The sequence below is a fragment of the Coregonus lavaretus genome, assembly GCF_964263955.1.
Source record: "Coregonus lavaretus genome assembly, chromosome: 1".
NCBI classification, from domain to species: domain Eukaryota; kingdom Metazoa; phylum Chordata; class Actinopteri; order Salmoniformes; family Salmonidae; genus Coregonus; species Coregonus lavaretus.
The window spans coordinates 95,444,651-95,464,938 of NC_139988.1; the positions used below are offsets into that span (position 1 = coordinate 95,444,651).

General features: G+C 45.0%; 1 protein-coding gene across 1 annotated transcript in view; it reads left to right on the plus strand.

The window, feature by feature from the left end:
- Positions 1 to 20,288, plus strand: part of LOC311142788 (dendritic cell-specific transmembrane protein-like) — a 75,374-nt gene that overhangs the window by 25,092 nt on the left and 29,994 nt on the right. The window contains exons 3-4 of the mRNA XM_084178463.1: positions 4,239 to 4,345; positions 10,969 to 11,182. Coding sequence (XP_084034589.1) covers positions 4,239 to 4,345; positions 10,969 to 11,182 — 321 coding nt within the window. The remainder of the gene's footprint in view (positions 1 to 4,238; positions 4,346 to 10,968; positions 11,183 to 20,288) is intronic.

Sequence of the window (20,288 nt, forward strand, 5' to 3'; positions counted from 1 at the left end):
GAGTAGACCTGGAACCATTCAGCATTAACCTAAAGATGTACCTAAACGTGAGTAGACCTGGAACCATTCAGCATTAACCTAAAGATGTACCTAAACGTGAGTAGACCTGGAACCATTCAGCATTAACCTAAAGATGTACCTAAACGTGAGTAGACCTGGAACCATTCAGCATTAACCTAAAGATGTACCTAAACGTGAGTAGACCTGGAACCATTCAGCATTAACCTAAAGATGTACCTAAACGTGAGTAGACCTGGAACCATTCAGCATTAACCTAAAGATGTACCTAAACGTGAGTAGACCTGGAACCATTCAGCATTAACCTAAAGATGTACCTAAACGTGAGTAGACCTGGAACCATTCAGCATTAACCTAAAGATGTACCTAAACGTGAGTAGACCTGGAACCATTCAGCATTAACCTAAAGACATACCTAAACGTGAGTAGACCTGGAACCATTCAGCATTAACCTAAAGATTAACCTAAACGTGAGTAGACCTGGAACCATTCAGCATTAACCTAAAGATTAACCTAAACGTGAGTAGACCTGGAACCATTCAGCATTAACCTAAAGATGTACCTAAACGTGAGTAGACCTGGAACCATTCAGCATTAACCTAAAGATTAACCTAAACGTGAGTAGACCTGGAACCATTCAGCATTAACCTAAAGATGTACCTAAACGTGAGTAGACCTGGAACCATTCAGCATTAACCTAAAGATTAACCTAAACGTGAGTAGACCAGGAACCATTCAGCATTAACCTAAAGATTAACCTAAACGTGAGTAGACCTGGAACCATTCAGCATTAACCTAAAGATTAACCTAAACGTGAGTAGACCTGGAACCATTCAGCATTAACCTAAAGATGTACCTAAACGTGAGTAGACCTGGAACCATTCAGCATTAACCTAAAGATGTACCTAAACGTGAGTAGACCTGGAACCATTCAGCATTAACCTAAAGATGTACCTAAACGTGAGTAGACCTGGAACCATTCAGCATTAACCTAAAGATTAACCTAAACGTGAGTAGACCAGGAACCATTCAGCATTAACCTAAAGATTAACCTAAACGTGAGTAGACCTGGAACCATTCAGCATTAACCTAAAGATGTACCTAAACGTGAGTAGACCTGGAACCATTCAGCATTAACCTAAAGATGTACCTAAACGTGAGTAGACCTGGAACCATTCAGCATTAACCTAAAGATGTACCTAAACGTGAGTAGACCTGGAACCATTCAGCATTAACCTAAAGATTAACCTAAACGTGAGTAGACCTGGAACCATTCAGCATTAACCTAAAGATGTACCTAAACGTGAGTAGACCTGGAACCATTCAGCATTAACCTAAAGATGTACCTAAACATGAGTTGCCATGCTTGGAGGTTCAGAAAACCATACAGTGTCATGTCGGTACCAGTACCCCCTGTATATAGTCTCATTATTGTTATCTCATTGTGTTATTATATTATTTTTTACTTTACTTTATTTAGTAAATCTTTTCTTAATTCTATTTTCTTTACCCTCCTGTTATGTTGTGGGTCAATTTGACCCGTTTCCACTTTTGCGTTGTCTAAAATACTAGTTAACCACTCTTTTTCGCCATGAAATTACATGACTTTTCCTCATTTAGGGTCATGAACCTAACTGCAAAATGTGGACACACTGATGTGTTGTGGAATGTCTGTGTACATTTTGTATACAAACATGATGTTGTGGGTCATTTTGACCCGGAGGCTTTCATGTGTATATATATTTGCACAGGTGCAAAACAAAAAAGTGTCTTTGATTTATTTTGTTTTGACTGGTCCTGGTTGCACTTTTAGAATTGTGTTTGGGTTAAAAAGGGCTTTCCCAAGCTTCTCCTCAGTGTGAGAGCAGCAGGTCCCTGACACAGACACTCAAAAATGAGCTCCAAAAGATTTTCAATCAATGAAGTCTTATCACAAATTCTGGACTGTGACAGTGAAAAAGAAGAAGAGGTTTCAGAGACAGAGGATATTTCAGAGATAGAGGACAATGCTGTTGATGATCCAGATTTTGTCTTCATTGAAGAGGATTCAGAGGAGGAGTCTGCCGTACCATCCCCTACATCAGATGAGAGACAGAGCATGCAACAAGCATCATCAAGAGAAGAGAAGACATGGAAGTCTAAAGATGGTCATATTGAATGGTCACCGTCACCACAACGAGGTCAAGGTAGACTCTCAGCTTCCAATGTAATAAAAATTGTTCCAGGACCTACACGATTTGCTGTCACTCGAGTCCATGACATACAATCAGCTTTTGAGCTCTTTTTACCCCAAGCAATAGAGAAGATTGTTCTGGACATGACCAACTTGGAGGGGAGCCGTGTGTTTCAAGAGAACTGGAAGCCACTGGATCGGATTGACTTGCATGCATACATTGGATTGCTCATATTAGCTGGAGTCTACCGGTCAAACGGAGAAGCAACGGCCAGCCTGTGGAATGAAGAGAATGGAAGGCCAATATTTCGGGCAACAATGTCTCTACAAGAATTCCACATAATTTCTCGGGTGATTCGCTTTGATAACCGTGATACCAGACCGGGTCGACGTGAAAGAGACAAACTAGCTGCAATCAGAGATGTATGGGATAAATGGGTGGAAATTCTACCGTTACTGTACAATCCCAGTCCTCATGTTACAGTTGATGAATGCCTTGTTCCATTCAGAGGACGTTGTCCCTTCAGACAGTATATGCCAAACAAGCCTGCAAAATATGGCATCAAAATATGGGCAGCATGTGATGCCACATCAAGCTATGCATGGAATATGCAAGTTTACACTGGGAAGCCACCCGGCGGAGTGCCTGAGAAAAACCAGGGGATGCGGGTGGTGCTGGACATGAGTGAAGGGCTGCAAGGTCATAACATCACGTGTGACAACTTCTTCACATCCTACCGCCTTGGTGTTGAACTACAGAAGAGAAAGCTGACCATGGTTGGAACAATCAGAAAAAACAAACCTGAACTTCCCAGTGAGCTTCTGAAAATGCAGGGCAGAACTGTGCATTCCTCTAAATTTGCTTTCTCTGAAAATGCAACTGTTGTTTCATACTGCCCAAAGAAGAACAAGAATGTTCTTGTAATGAGCACAATGCACAAAGATGCATCGCTGAGTGCAAGAGAGGACATCAAGCCACAAATAATACTGGACTACAATTCCACCAAAGGAGGAGTTGACAATTTGGATAAAGTCACAGCAACATATAGTTGTCAGCGCATGACTGCCCGCTGGCCTTTGGTGATTTTCTACAACATTGTGGATGTGTCTGCTTACAATGCCTATGTCCTGTGGACTGAAATCAACCAGCAATGGAATGGTGGCAAATTGTAACGACGCCGGCTTTTCCTAGAGGAGCTCGGCAAAGCTCTCATCACTCCCAAGATCCAGAGGAGAGTCCGGCCTCCTCGGTCGACAGCAGCTGCATCTGCCGTCCAGAAAATTCAAGCTGGACCATCAACACATGCCTCCAATCAACCAGAAATGGATCCAGTGGATACAGGCAGTGGCAAGAAACGGAAAAGATGCCAGCTCTGCCCCCCTCGACAAGACAGTAAAACAAGCACCACTTGTGTAGAATGCAATAAATACATCTGCAGAAAGCACACACACACATTGTGTTCAACATGTAGAGAGAAAGACTGAAGGGATAATATGGACCAATAGGGGGGGAAAAAACCTACTTGGGGAAACTGAAAAATCTTGTTTGTGAGAAAGGAAATATGTTTAACAAATAGTTCTTAAATATTGTTTAAAAAAAATAAAAAGTATTGTATTTCTTCTTTCTGAAATGTCTGATAAGACAAAATAAAGTTGTTTCTGTTTTTACTTAATTCTTTGACTGTCTTGAGTGTGTTTAAACTGTGCGGGTCAATTTGACCCGTAACATAGTGGATGTAATTTTTTTTTAGCATAACAGGAGGGTTAAGGCTTCATTGTTGGTTAAGGGCTTGTAAGTAAGCATTTCACTGTAAGTTCTACACCTGTTGTATTAGGCGCATGTGACTAATAAAATGTGATTTTATTTTATTTGAAATTTTTGATTTTAATAGGCTGATGAAGCTCTTGGTAACACTTTAATGAGATACTCCTCTAGAGACGGTTTAAACCCTAACCTAATTCTAGCTACAACCCTAACCCTAATGCTAGCTAGGTTAGGTCAAAGGCTGGCATCAATCTCTCTTTTTATCTCTTTCCCATTCATCAGGTTGGGTTTGTCTCTTTCGTATTGGGACACAGCTCGGGGGATTTCTCCTACACCTTCACCCTATTTCAGGAGGATTGTCTTCACCAGCCCTCCCTGCTCCTCTCCAGGTCTGTGGTCGACCTGCCTGTTATCTATTTGTCCTAGACCTGCTAACCCTAACCCCAACCCTAACCCTAACCCTAACCCCAACCCTAACCCTAACCCTAACCCTAACCCCAACCCTAACCCCAACCCCCCGATCCTCTGCAGGCAGGGCGTCCAGTCGTCCCGGGGACGATAAAGAAAAATGCTTGGGAAGGTTCAGAACAGACATTGAGACAGATGCAGGACGATAGGCCAGAAAAATATCAAATGCATACAACAGTGGTTCCGTACTAAAATGTTTAAACACAAAGACAAGGCTGATGAAACAAATCACAACATTAGCTTAAAAGTTGATAAACTATTAATTATTCACATTACAAGTGCAGCAATGTGTTCACTCGTCTCGGCCATATGCTTGAATGTTATTATGCGAGAACACCATTACTGGAGAACACCATTTCTCAAACACGCACCTGATGCGAGCGGTTTTTATAACGCTACAGAGATGGATATACAGCCTAATGGTACAAATTTAGAACGAGGGAATATCTGAAGATGCAACAATAGGATTGTGCCTCACTGCCTTTGGACAGTAGAATAAGAAATGCTGTTTTCATATCAGGAAATCTGTCTCTAGGCTATTAAAAGCAAGGTAAGATGTAAAACGTCAAGGTTTCAAACAATGATATGGCTGGCTAGGCATCGCATATGTAAATATTTAGGTTATGGAAATGTATAATATTAGAATATCATTCCAATGTTGGGCAAATAGGCCTATTAGAATGCACATTTGACTAGCTCCCAGCCTGTCTGCAGGCCCGGAGCTGAGATTTTGTGTGCCGGGAGTTGCCGGTACAAAGCCTCTGTATGGACACATCGATAGCCTACAGACAATGTAAATGCCACAGCAACTCCCGGCACACGAAACCTCAGCTCCGGGCCTGCAGACAGGGCTCCCATTGGTCGCCAGCAGCTGGGACTTGAGTGGCAGCTGCTCTCGGCAGACCCCTGTGTGACTGAGCAGCCCTATTTAGGAGCCACACTGCTCACCCCAGCTGGGGAGAGGCCTAGAAAAGGTGGCCTAAATATTGCCCACTCACTCCATCCTGGAAAGGCTACCGCACCTATAGGGAGTTCCACTCAGCGGTGGAAAAATACTAAAGAAAATAATTCCCCTGAAACTGGCGACATGGAACATCAGAACTCTTTTGGACACTGACGATAATAGCGATAGACCCCATGGGAGAACAGCTCTGATTGGTGCAGAACTAAGACGCTACAACATTGACATTGCTGCCCTGAGTGAGACAAGTTTCCTGGATGAAGGTTCTCTGAAAGAGGAGGGAGAAGACTACACCTTCTTCTGGAAAGGTTACCCTCCGGGTGAACAACATCAGCACGGTGTGGGACTGGCAATTAAGAACAGCCTTTTACTCAGCCTAACCGAAACACCTGTCGGAATAAGTGAAAGACTCATGTCTCTCCGTATTCCCCTAGCCAAGATGTGTTATGCTGTTGCCAGCAAGGCCCTGGCCAAGGTGATGCTACACAGGCTGGTGAGCAACATCACAGAGGAACTGCTGCCGGAGTCACAATGCGGCTTCAGAAAGAACAGGAGTACGGTCGACATGATATTCACGGCACAACAACTCCAGGAGAAGTGCCGTGAACAACATCCAGACCTTTTCATGGCCTTTGTCGACCTTGCCAAGGCCTTCGACACTGTGAGCAGAGAACTACTATGGGGTATTATACTCAAATTTGGCTGTCCGGACAAATTTGCCAAAATTCTTTGTCTCGGGTGGCCATAGGAGGGCAGGAGTCAGTGCCCTTTGGAGTAAGCATCGGTGTGAGGCAGGTGTATGTGCTGGCATCTGTACTCTTTAACATCTTTCTCCTATGTGTCACCAAGCTTCTCCACAAGGAGCTTGAGAGCAGCAGCGGGGTTGCAGTGGGACTTCTGGCTGGATGGAAGCCTATTCAACATCCGGAGGCTCCAAGCAACCACCAAGGTTTTGACGGAGCGGGTTCTTGAGCTGCAGCATGCTGATGACTGTGCTCTTGTGGCCCACACTCCGGAAGACCTTCAGTCCGTCCTTGTAGCGGCTGTGAGGGTCTATAGCAGGATGGAACTGTCTATCAACACCACCAAGACAGAGGTGGTCTGCCAATGGAGATCCAGCCCTCCACCCACCATGCCTGTCTTCACCATTGAACACAAATCACTGCCAATAGTCCCGTCCTTCAAATACTTGGGCAGCGTCCTCTCGGAGGACTGCAGCATCGACCTCAAAATTCAAAATAGGATCAAGCAAGCATCAGCTGCCTTTGGGAAACTCAGACGCAGGGTCTTCCAAAACAGGGACCTCCACCTCCACACCATAGTCACCATCTATCAAGCCATCTGCATCACCCAGTGAAGCTTGGGTCACTTACAGCCGCCACAACAAGCAGCTAGAGCGATTCCACATAGGATGCCTGAAGCACATCCTGGGAATCACTTGGTGCGACCATGTGCCCCACACAGAAATACTTGCTAAGACCAACTGCAAAAAAAAAATCACCATTAACTCAGAAGTGGAAGTCATCATCAGATACAATGGACTACTGAAGAAGAAGAAGGCTATGGCTAGCTACTATGGTATTCTACAGAATATGTTTATATCTCCCTGGCCTAAACAGAATGCACACTGTAAAGTGTGCAAAGTATTTCTGCCTCGCGCTGCAACACTGCCTGGCTGGGGGCTGTGCGCGTGCGCACGTGAAGAGCTGAATGACAGATTCATTTTCAGAAGCGCTGCGCACAGGCATACATTTTTTATTTATTTACTTGAAATGAAAGTCTACTAAAGAGAGACTTTGTCCGTGTGTTTCTTGGCTATTTACATTGTTTTGTTCACAAGCTAGGTTGTTTTTTATGTTTGAGTTTCAACTGCTAGGGAAGAGAAGCAATGCAGATACTACTCAGACTCAATCTCACAGGCACAAACATGACTCTGAGTTGCATTACCACGGTAACCTCCCTCCCTTAAAGGGGCAGGTCATTTTTGTTGTCTCATCTGTGATATTTTTGTTAAAAGACTCAGGTCACATAAATGTAATGAAATTAAACAACATACCACATTACTTCTTACTAGTAATACATTTATTGTTTTAAAAACATTACAAAGCATGTGCATCCATTTTTTTGTGTTTTGTTGGTGTAATTCTATTTTGGCTGGTAAAAAATCTGAGTGGCTGGTGGACCAAAAAGTACATTTGAGGCCCTGGCCGTTATGCAAATGGTGGCGTTCAAAAAGGTAAAGGCGACCATTCTTCAGGCTGGGAACACACGTTCTGTATTGTATATTGTTGTGTTATGTTGTTTAATGGGGCAGCTGTGGTGGAACGTAATATCTCTAACTTAAGTTTATTCAGGTTCACAATAACATTGTATACATGTGGATAACATGTTCAATTAATGAATTATAATTATTAATAATGATTTTTTTTTTACATTTACATTTTAATAATTTAGCAGACACTCTTATCCAGAGCGACTTACAAATTGGTGCATTCACCTTATGATAGCCAGTGGGACAACCACTTTACAATATGTTTTTTGTCTTCAACTGGAAGCCAGTGGAGTGTGCGGAAGAGCGGGGTGATGTGAGAGAACATGGGAAGGTTGAACACCAGACGGGCTGAGGCGTTCTGGATGAGTTGTAGGGGTTTAATGGCACAGGCAGGGAGCCCAGCCAACAGCGAGTTGCAGTAATCCAGACGGGAGATGATAAGTGCCTGGATTAGGACCTGTGCTGCTTCCTGTGTAAGGCAGGGTCGTACTCTCCGAATGTTGTAGAGCATGAACCTACAGGATCGGGTCACCGCCTTGATGTTAACGGAGAACGACAGGGTGTTGTCCAGGGTCATGCCAAGGCTCTTTGCACTCTGGGAGGAGGACAAAACGGAGTTGTCAACCGTGATGGCGAGATCATGGAACGGGCAGTCCTTCCCCGGGAGGAAGAGCAGCTCCGTCTTGCCGAGGTTCAGCTTGAGGTGGTGATCCGTCATCCACACTGATATGTCTGCCAGACATGCAGAAATGCGATTCGCCACCTGGTTATCAGAAGGGGGAAAGGAGAAGATGTATTATGTGTCGTCTGCGTAGCAATGATAGGAGAGGCCATGTGAGGATATGACAGAGCTAAATGACTTGGTGTATAGCGAGTATAGGAGAGGGCCTAGAACTGAGCCCTGGGGGACACCAGTGGTGAGAGCACGTGGTGCGGAGACGGATTCTCGCCACGCCACCTGGTAGGAGCGACCTGTCAGGTAGGACGCAATCCAAGAGTGAGCCGCGCCGGAGATGACCAACTTGGAGAGGGTGGAGAGGAGGATCTGATGGTTCACAGTATCAAAGGCAGCAGATAGGTCTAGAAGGACGAGAGCAGAGGAGAGAGAGTTAGCTTTAGCAGTGCGGAGAGCCTCCGTGACACAGAGAAGAGCAGTCTCAGTTGAATGACCAGTCTTGAAACCTGACTGGTTTGGATCAAGAAGGTCATTCTGAGAGAGATAGCAAGAGAGTTGGCTAAAGACGGCACGCTCAAGAGTTTTGGAGAGAAAAGAAAGAAGGGATACTGGTCTGTAGTTGTTGACATCGGAGGGATCGAGTGTAGGTTTTTTGAGAAGGGGTGCAACTCTCGCTCTCTTGAAGACAGAAGGGACATAGCCAGCGGTCAAGGATGAGTTGATGAGCGAGGTGAGGTAAGGGAGAAGGTCACCGGAAATGGTCTGGAGAAGAGATGAGGGGATAGGGTCAAGCGGGCAGGTTGTTGGGCGGCCGGCCGTCACAAGTCGCAATATTTCATCTGGAGAGAGAGGGGAGAAAGAAGTCAAAACATAGGGTAGGGCAGTGTGAGCAGGACCAGCGGTGTCATTTGACTTAACAAACGAGGATCGGATGTCGTCAACCTTCTTTTCAAAATGGTTGACGAAGTCATCCACAGAGAGGGAGGAGGGGGGGGGGGGGGGGGGGGGATTCAGCAGGGAGGAGAAGGTGGCAAAGAGCTTCCTAGGGTTAGAGGCAGATGCTTGGAATTTAGAGTGGTAGAAAGTGGCTTTAGCAGCAGAAACAGAGGAAGAAATGTAGAGAGGAGGGAGTGAAAATATGCCAGGTCCGCAGGGAGTCTAGTTTTCCTCCATTTCCGCTCGGCTACCCGAAGCCCTGTTCTGTGAGCACGCAATGAGTCGTCAAGCCACGGAGCAGGAGGGGAGGATTGGGGACATAGAGAGTCAAAGGATGCAGAAAGGGAGGAGAGGAGGGTTGAGGAGGCAGAATCAGGAGATCGGAGGGAGAAGGATTTAGCAGAGGGAAGAGATGATAGGATGGAAGAGGAGAGAGTAGCGGGAGAGAGAGAGCGAAGGTTGCGACGGCGCATTACCATCTGAGTAGGGGCAGAGTGAGTAGTGTTGGAGGAGAGCGAGAGAGAAAAGGATACAAAGTAGTGGTCGGAGACTTGGAGGGGAGTTGCAGTGAGATTAGTAGAAGAACAGCATCTAGTAAAGATGAGGTCAAGCGTATTGCCTGCCTTGTGAGTAGGGAGGAACGGTGAAAGGATGAGATCAAAAGAGGAGAGGAGTGGAAAGAAGGAGGTAGAGAGAAATGAGTCAAAGGTAGACGTAGGGAGGTTAAAGTCACCCAGAACTGTGAGGGGTGAGCCATCCTCAGGAAAGGAACTTATCAAGGCGTCAAGCTCATTGATGAACTCTCCAAGGGAACCTGGAGGGCGATAAATGACTGTGACAGCATGGAATTCAAATGAGGAGATAGACAGATGGGTCAGGGGAGAAAGAGAGAATGTCCACTTGGGAGAGATGAGGATTCCTGTGCCACCGCCGCGCTGACCAGATGCTCTCAGGGTATGCGAGAACACATGGTCAGACGAGGAGAGAGCAGTAGGAATAGCAGTGTTTTCTGTGGTAATCCATGTTTCCGTCAGCGCCAAGAAGTCTAGGGACTGGAGGGTAGCATAGGCTGAGATGAACTCTGCCTTGTTGGCCGCAGAACGGCAGTTCCAGAGGCTGCCGGAGACCTGGAACTCCACGTGGGTCATGCGTGCAGGGACCACCAGGTTAGAGAGGCAGCAGCCACGCGGTGTGAGGCATTTGTATGGCCTGTGCAGAGAGGAGAGAACAGGGATAGACAGACACATAGTTGACAGGCTACAGAAAAAGGCTACACTAATGCAAAGGAGATCGGAATGAAATTAACTAAACATCTGGGATGTTTGTTTTCATTAAGATGCAAAATATTTTTTCTTAACAAATTAAGTTTATGTAATATAGACTGTATCTGTCTCAGAAATACACAAAATACTTTAAAAGCACTGCAAATGACCTAGACCCATGTTGGCATATCAAAACATTAAATGTATTTTCATTTTGGGACTGTTCAAGTTCATTTGAAATTGCACTTTGGGACGGTACCGGCACGGTGAGGAAAAAAGATAGTCGCGAGTCCTGTCTCCTGTTCTGTTATATACTTGTCCTACACCTGATAACCCCAACCCTCCCTGTTCTTCTCCATGTCTCTGGTCCCCCTGTCTGTTATCTACTGGTCCTAGACCTGCTAATGCTGACCCCAACCCTCCCTGATCCTCTCCAGGTCTCTGGTCCCCCTGTCTGTTATCCTGGTTGTTCTACTGGTCCTAGGCCTGCTGTCTGCAAAGATGGGTCAGCTCAAACTACTGGTCTCAGAACAGTTCTACTACGACAATGCAGACCAGCGGGTGCAGCAGCTCCATGCTAAGATCAGCCACAAGAGAGCCAAGACGAGGCCTCCAAAGAAGAGGACTGGTCTGCTGAGACTGCTAAAACAAGTACGGGTTTGTTATGTGAATTATTTAACAAACTATTTTAGTGTCTCTGTGCGTCTCCCAAAAGGTTGTAAGTCTTTTGGGATTTAAGTAACGGCCAGAGTCCCGGTCTGCATAGTCAGAGATATTTATTCATTGAGAATTCTGCCATCACAATTTCAGAGTCCATCTTTTATACTCATACGTCATACAAAAAGAAATCCCTCCCCTCTGTAGGCGGGCTGTAGTTTTCCACTCTAAAACTGCTCTACTGACCTTCAGTTCACACACACACACATATACACACATGCATACACACATACATACACACACACACACACATATCCTACTCCCTGCATTACTCAGTTATTGCCGTTCTCACAATATTCTGCACCATGTTTTCATAACAGTTTCTCCCCTCCCTAAATTGGGAGGCCTCTTTATCTTAGTTTCTCAGTTGTCTTTGTTGTCTGGCCTAACTCTTACTCACATTGCTAAATAGTGGCTCAATGCCATAGCCTTTACTGGTCCTACACTCACACATTTCTAACACATTATACACAGTTTCAGGGTGTAATAATTAGTCATTAATAATTAATCTATCAATTCCACCCTTTGACTAAATATTACACACATACAAAATATATGTTGTTATGGAAATGAATCACACTCATTGAAGTATATAAGTTGGTTTGCATATAAAAACATTACAGGTTCATCAGGGTTACCCCATGATTAAAAGCATAACGTTACTTTTTAGCAATGGTAACTAGTACATCATACTTAAAATGAGACTTTAATACACAAAAGATCATTACAATAACTTTTAAACTAGAGATTTATAGTTCTAGGAAAACATCCAGTCTCAAATTATCTGGATCGTCGTCGTCCTCCACCAAGCCTGGTAGGTCATATCCTTCATTCCTTAGGTTGGAGTCCGGGATTGGGCCGTATCTCACCATCTGTTGGGAAACCGCCTTGCTCACCAACCCTCAGACACAGGGAATAAGACAACATCCACAAAGAACAAGTATACCCATAGAAGCTATAACTTCACCCAGAATAGTTACAACAATAGTTTTCCATTTACCAAATATGTTATCAAACTAACCGTTTAGGGAGCTATCAATACCAGAGTTCTCAGCCAGTTCGTTCGCCAGCGTGGTGAGTCCCTGAAGCGCTTTGGTCACGGACCCGTCCGGTGCTGTGTTGTTGGAGATGAAAGTACAGCACATAGATCCAAACAGAACACAAACTCCATCCCGCTCAGCCAAAAGCATATCTAAAGCTATTCTATTCTGCCATGTCATTAAGCTAGTTGCCGCTGTCTGCTCAGCTAATCCCTTTATTGCATCACGAGTGTGGTTTATAAATCTTTGCTGGTTATAGTACATATCATTTATCCAACCTACGCTTTTATTAATTGTTGACCACCAGAAAATACTTGATTCAAACCCAGCTGCGATTTGATTCCTAGCTTTGAATTCTTCTGGAACCCCTCGAGGTACTCCTATCCCATCAATATATATCCTTTCATCAAAGGATCCCGGGAGGAGGTCCCACTTTCTACGTGACAACTCACCAGTCTCTGACACGTTTGATTGTTTGCGTATGTAGGGGAGTTCACAATCTGTTATCACCACACAACCATCAGATGTCAGCACGGGCCTGGTTTTGGTACCTAAAATCCTCTGGCTGCAACAAAGAGGAGAGATTAGTCATGGTCTCTTTAGTTGTGACATTCTCTGTGTGGGAGCAGGAGCTAAGATGCCCAACCCTGCATCCTATCTTACTAGTCCTAGAAAAACAATAAGAATCCCCTGAGACTTCAAACGGAGGCAACCTAGGTCGGGGTGACTTTGTTATCGGGGGATACAGATAGTGCAAGTTACTACAAGACTCCTTCACCACAGCCCCGGTCTGACTACCTCCCTCAGAGAGGTTTACAATATAGGGTGCCCCAGTTGAAGAGGATATCTCACTTGTTCAGGTCTGTAACCTGTTTTAGCGTAATTCAGACTTTCAGACAGTACCTACCCTTATATGGGTCGCACTGCCATTTCTGGTAATTCCCTACTTTCACAATACTACACCTGTCCTTAAACTGTGTATGGAGATTGACATATCCCCCCCGCTTGGTATGAGCAACTACATAGTCCCAGGATATACATGGTGACATACATATGGTGATGTCCTTCCCTACAGTCCCTAGTACTTCCCCTTTCCCTACGTCTAGCTGTCTCCTATGCCTTCATAGACTGTGTTAAGGTATTATTTTATCAACTTGTTGTTAGGTTAACTACTACTTCTGGCGGATCAGGAGGGTTTGAGTGTGTTAGGAATATGGCCCCCACAATCAGACAGCTACCTACCGTCAGGAGACCTGTGAATCCCCACCCTCGCCCTGAGAACATGTCAGACGCCAGAGGCCAACCCATTGCTTTACCTTCTATCGAACTCACACAGGGATGATCAGACAGGGTAAGGGAATCTTCGTTAAGGAGCCAACCCCCGAGCCCTAGTGGTGATCGGTTCTTTCTCCTAACTCTGTGTTTGTTCGTCATGTGTAACTGGGTTTACCTTTTTGCAGTGAGTGACATGCACCAAGGTGGATCTTTCGGCGATTCTTACAGCGAAGGCCGTCACCAACAGGACCTGATATAGACCTTCCCTACGGGGCTGCTTCCAGTTTTTCTTCTTTAGGGACTGGATCCACACCCAGTCTCCTGGTTAGATAGAGTGGGTCACCTTCTCCTTTAGTTCACCTGTGGGGCACAAAACCTCTGACATACAGGTGTGGTTAATAAACTACCTTCTCACGTGTTCTGCTAGGGTGCTCTCTAGTTCTATGTCTGCCTGTCTGGTCCTGCCAACTGGCATTCTGTAAGGTCTTCCAAACACTTTCTCAAAGGGGGATAACCCATCTTTATCTGGGGTTACTCTAAATTTCTTCCCTTCACTCCGTGATAACTCTATAAAATCCATTTCCAATTGCTGGAAAGGGTACTTAGCCGGAGGATACTCACCCTGAGGTGCCCTTTGTCTGCCCTGGTGATTATTTTGAGCACAGATAACACATCTTGAACATTTTTTTTTAATGATTTTTTTATTAGTAATCCCATATGCAACATCTGCTCTAACATCCATCCCTCCTTTTGACACATGTCACTGCCCATGTGTCAATATTACCACCTACCTAAACAATCACTTAGGTAATATTGGTAATTAATCATCCAATTGCCATCCCTTATTTTTATTTATTGGTAAAATAAACTATCTTAAAGTCCTCCTCTCATGCCTTTAGAATTTACCAGTGTGGATGATTAATTAACACCAGAAAGTTAAAACAGAGTTCAGAGGCAATTGAAATTCCATCCCATAGTATACCAAACATTACCATTATTCTAAATATTTCATAAATGTTACTTATCCCAAGTGTTCATTAGTCCTCATGACATTCATTCTCATAAGAAATCATATATACCCCAAACTCAGCCAAAACCTAAAAAACTCCATAAAATTCACTGTGCATGCTCCTCTAAGACCTATCACCCTTGACCTGCTGAAAACCCCCCAAAATTGAAACAACAAGGCTTTATAAACATCATACTAGGTGTGTTGTTTTTTATTTGAAAACCCCAATTAAAAAACAACAACCAAACAGCCAGGTCATGAGGACTCCTGATTTCTCTCTTCCCCTTCTGCCTACAGTTTCTTAACTGGTGCCCTTTCCTTGCACAGTAACTACACGGTTCCTCACATTCTCTAGCAAAATGTCCCGTTTTGTCACAATTGTAACACTTCCACTCACTCCTGTCTCCACTATTACCATTTCCTTCTTGTCTGTATTTGCTACCGTAACCTCTCTTCTCTCCTAGGTATTGACTAATAGTCTCACTGTCTCTAATTCAACACAAAACCCCATCATCCAATGTACTCCCAGCAGAACTGAAAAAAACAAAACAGACTGTGATTTCCAGGACACTGCACCTTTGTTTCTGGCCTCACTATCTCCCCGAGAATTGGCCCTCCCTCAAGGTCCCTCACAATCTGCTCTTGGTAAACTGCAAACCTTTTATTGCTTCTGGTTTCATAGGGTATTGCTTCTGATACGGCCTATGATTAGATTTGGGTATCACCTGTACTGGAATTACCCCTTTTATTAATCCTACGTATGCTGGACCCCGGGACCACAAATGCTCTGGAACTTCTTTTAAGTCTGACTCCTGTTGTTCTGTCAACAGGTATTCCTCTCCTCAGCATCTGCTATTCTCATCTAAATGTACTATCTGTGGATGGGCTGTGTTAATCGCCACTCACAATATTGACCCAATCAGTGATCCTCTTACCCTTGGATACCCACTGGCCCATGTCTTTCCAGTCCTCTGCTGGCTCCTTTGCTAGGGACACATGTGGGCTCCATATTTCCCTGAACAGTCTCTGACATTGGGGCCCTAGTTCCACCTCCACTACTGCGTGGGTGTTGTCATGGTGAAACCATTTCAAGGCTATAGTCCTTTCTGTGGTTTTAAATAATGCTTCCTCATATATTGCATCTGGACCTGGGTGTTTGTTATACCAGAGAGTACAGTGTAGGTCATCGGGGGACATTTTAGTGGGGCCTGGTACTACATCATCAGCAAGTTCCATCAAGGTTCGGGGAATATCAATTATTCCATCCCTTAACAAATCTTGCCTACACCAATAACATGGCTCCTCTTCCCCACAGACCACCATATTGTCTCTGACTATGTGTACTTTCATTCCCCTCTCAGCGGAAATGACAGCCACATTCAATTTACTTTCCAAGATGGCGTAGTAGTGCAGTTCTGTTTTTGTCGTGTGTCTGTAAATAGCCTGTAAATACCCTGTTTTTTTGTATTTTTCATACATATTTCCCTATCAGACTTTTCATCCTTCTACAAAATATACTTTCCTGCAACCCGCCTCACTCAATGTGGAACGGATTCTATTATTGACTTACCTTTTATCTAGAATCTCCAGTTGAAACTAGCTAGCCAGCTAGCTAGCTACTTACTATTAGCCACAGTTAGCGGTATTTCACCCAGAACATTGGATTTTTTTTTCTGCGGGATTAATTTAATCACTGGACATTAATCACCGGATATTCGGCCAGTCTGCACAGCGCGTTATCGACCCAGAACATATCAGTTTTTCTGCCGGAATCACTGAATCACTGGACCTTTAACTCCGGATTCATCGCTACCAGCTAGCTGCAACAAAATGGACGCTGTGGTCTGGCTAATCATCCTGAGCTAGGCCCATCTCCCGGCTATCTACCTCTCTGTCAACCGGACGGGACCACCTAGTGTTGACACGGAGCCCCGCCGATCCTACACGACTGGTCTGCCGACGAAATCGTCTGTGGTGGTTACGACGTCGACCACGAAGATTCCATCTGCTAGCCCCGGCCCGCTAGCACACGCTAGCCGTGGCCTCTTACTCGCTAGTGCTTTAGCAGCCTCCGAACTATCCTATTGCTGTTCACCGGACCTTATGATAACTCAGCTATACAGCTGATGTCTGCTGGACTGTTCCTTTTTACGGTACTACATCCTGTTTATGTTTAGCCTCAGCCCAAACATGGTTAGCTTATTGTTGTTTCGGTTATTTCTAATTGTACTATTTCACTGTAGACCCCCCAGCCCAGCTAAACCTGCCTTAGATAGCTCCTTTGTCCCACCCCCCATACACGCGGAGACCGACTCAATTGATGCCTCCAGTGATGCTATCTCTTTCATTGTTACCCAACGCTTAGGTTTACCTCCACTTTACTCATATCCTTCCATATCCTTGTCTGTACATAATGCCCTGAATTTTTTCTACAACACCCGGAAATCTGCCCCCTTTATTCTATGTACCCAACGCACTAGAAGACCAGTTCTTAAAGCCTTTAGCCGTATCCTTATTCTAGTCCTCCTCTGTTCCTCTGGTGATGTAGAGGCTAACCCAGGCCCTGCAGCCCTCAGTATCACTCCTACTCCCCAGGCGCTATCATTTGCTGACTTCTGTAATCGCAAAAGTCTTGGTTTCTTGCACATAAATATCAGAAGTCTACTTCCTAAATTTGAGTTATTCACTGCGTTAGCACACTCCGCCAACCCTGATGTTCTAGCAGTGTCTGAATCCTGGCTCAGGAAGGCCACCAAAAATTCTGACATTTCCATCCCCAACTATAACATTTTCCGTCTAGATAGAACTGCCAAAGGGGGTGGAGTTGCAATCTACTGTAGAGATAGCCTGCAGAGCTCTATCATACTATCCAGGTCTGTGCCCAAACAGTTTGAGCTTCTACTTCTAAAAATCCACCTTTCCAGAAATAAGTCTCTCACTGTTGCCGCTTGCTACAGACCCCCCTCAGCCCCCAGCTGTGCCCTGGACACCATATGTGAATTGATTGCCCCCCATTTATCCTCAGAGTTCGTACTGCTTGGTGACATAAATTGGGATATGCTTAATACCCCAGCCATCCTACAATCCAAACTAGATGCCCTCAACCTCACGCAAATTATCAACGAACCTACCAGGTACAACCCTAAATCCGTAAACATGGGTACCCTCATAGATATCATCCTGACTAACATACCCTCTAAATACACCTCAGCTGTCTTCAACCAGGATCTCAGCGATCACTGCCTTATTGCCTGCGTCCATAACGGGTCCGCGGTCAAACGACCACCCCTCATCACTGTCAAACGCTCCCTAAAACACTTTAGCGAGCAGGCCTTCCTAATTGACCTGGCCCAGGTATCCTGGATGGATATAGATCTCATTCCGTCAGTAGAGGATGCCTGGTTGTTCCTTAAAAGTAATTTCCTCTCAATCTTAAATAAACATGCCCCATTCAAAAAATACAGAACTAAGAACCGATATAGCCCCTGGTTCTCCTCAGACTTGACTGCCCTTGACCAGCACAAAAACATCCTGTGGCGTACAGCATTAGCATCAAATAGCCCCCGCGATATGCAACTTTTCAGGGAAGTTAGGAACCAATATACACAAGCAGTCAGGAAAGCAAAGGCTAACTTTTTCAAACAGAAATTTGCATCCTGTAGCACTAACTCCAAAAAGTTTTGTGACACTGTAAAGTCCATGGAGAATAAGAGCACTTCCTCCCAGCTGCCCACTGCACTGTGGCTAGGAAACACTATCACCACCGACAAATCTACAATAATCGAGAATTTCAACAAGCATTTTGCTACAGCTGGCCATGCTTTCCATCTGGCTACCACTACCCCGGCCACCAACTCTGCACCCTCCGCTGCAACTTGCCCATGCCCCCCTCGCTTCTCCTTCACACAAATTCAGACAGCTGATGTTTTGAAAGCGCTGCAAAATCTGGACCCCTACAAATCAGCTGGGCTAGACAATCTGGACCCTTTCTTTCTAAAACTAGCCGCCGAAATTGTCGCAACCCCTATTACTAGTCTGTTCAACCTCTCTTTCATAACGTCTGAGATCCCCAGAGATTGGAAAGCTGCCGCGGTCATCCCCCTCTTCAAAGGGGGTGACACTCTAGATCCAAACTGCTACAGACCTATATCCATCCTGCCCTGCCTTTCGAAAGTATTTGAAAGCCAAGTTAACAAACAGATCACCGACCATTTCGAATACCACCGTACCTTCTCCGCTATGCAATCCGGTTTCCGAGCTGGTCATGGGTGCACTTCAGCCACGCTCAAGGTCCTAAACGATATTATAACCGCGATTGATAATAGACAGTACTGTGCAGCCGTCTTCATCGACCTGGCCAAGGCTTTCGACTCTGTCAACCACCGCATTCTTATTGGCAGACTAAATAGCCTTGGTTTCTCAAATTACTGCCTCGCCTGGTTCACCAACTACTTCTCAGATAGAGTTCAGTGTGTCAAATCGGAGGGCCTGTTGTCTGGACCTACGGCAGTCTCTATGGGGGTGCCACAGGGTTCAATTCTTGGGCCGACACTTTTCTCCGTGTATATCAATGATGTCGCTCTTGCTGCTGGTGACTCTCAGATCCACCTCTACGCAGACGACACCATTTTGTATACATCTGGCCCTTCATTGGACACTGTGTTAACAAACCTCCAAACGAGCTTCAATGCCATACAACACTCCTTCAGTAGCCTCCAACTGCTCTTAAACACTAGTAAAACTAAATGCATGCTTTTCAATCGAACGCTGCTGGCACCCGCCCACCCGACTAGAATCACCACTCTCGACGGGTCTGACCTAGAGTATGTGGACAACTACAAATACCTAGGTGTCTGGTTAGACTGTAAACTCTCCTTCCAGACTCACATAAAGAATCTCCAATCCAAAGTTAAATCTAGAATCGGCTTCCTATTTCGCAACAAAGCCTCCTTCACTCATGCTGCCAAACATGCCCTCGTAAAACTGACTATCCTACCGATCCTTGACTTCGGCGATGTCATTTACAAAATAGCCTCCAACACTCTACTCAGCAAATTGGATGTAGTCTATCACAGTGCCATCCGTTTTGTCTCCAAAGCCCCATACACTACCCACCACTGTGACCTGTACGCTCTTGTTGGCTGGTCCTCACTACATGTTCGTCGTCAAACCCACTGGCTCCAGGCCATCTATAAATCACTGCTAGGCAAATCCCCGCCTTATCTTAGCTCATTGGTCACCATAGCAGCACCCACCCGTAGTCTGCGCTCCAGCAGGTATATCTCACTGGTCATTCCCAAAGCCAACACCTCCTTTGGCCGCCATTCCTTCCAGTTCTCTGCTGCCAATGACTGGAACGAATTGCAAAAATCTCTGAAGCTGGAGACTCTTATCTCCCTCAATAACTTTAAGCATCAGTTGTCAGAGCACCTTACCGATCACTGCACCTGTACACAGCCCATCTGAAATTAGCCCACCCAACTACCTCATCCCTATATTGTTATTTATTTTGCTCTTTTGCACCCCAGTATCTCTATTTGCACATAATCTCTTGCACATCTAGCATTCCAGTGTTAATACTATTGTAATTATTTTGCACTATAGCCTATTTATTGCCTTACCTCCATAACTTGCTACATTTGCACACACTGTATATATATTTTCTGTTGTATTTTTGACTTTATGTTTTTTACCCCATATGTAACTCTGTGTTGTT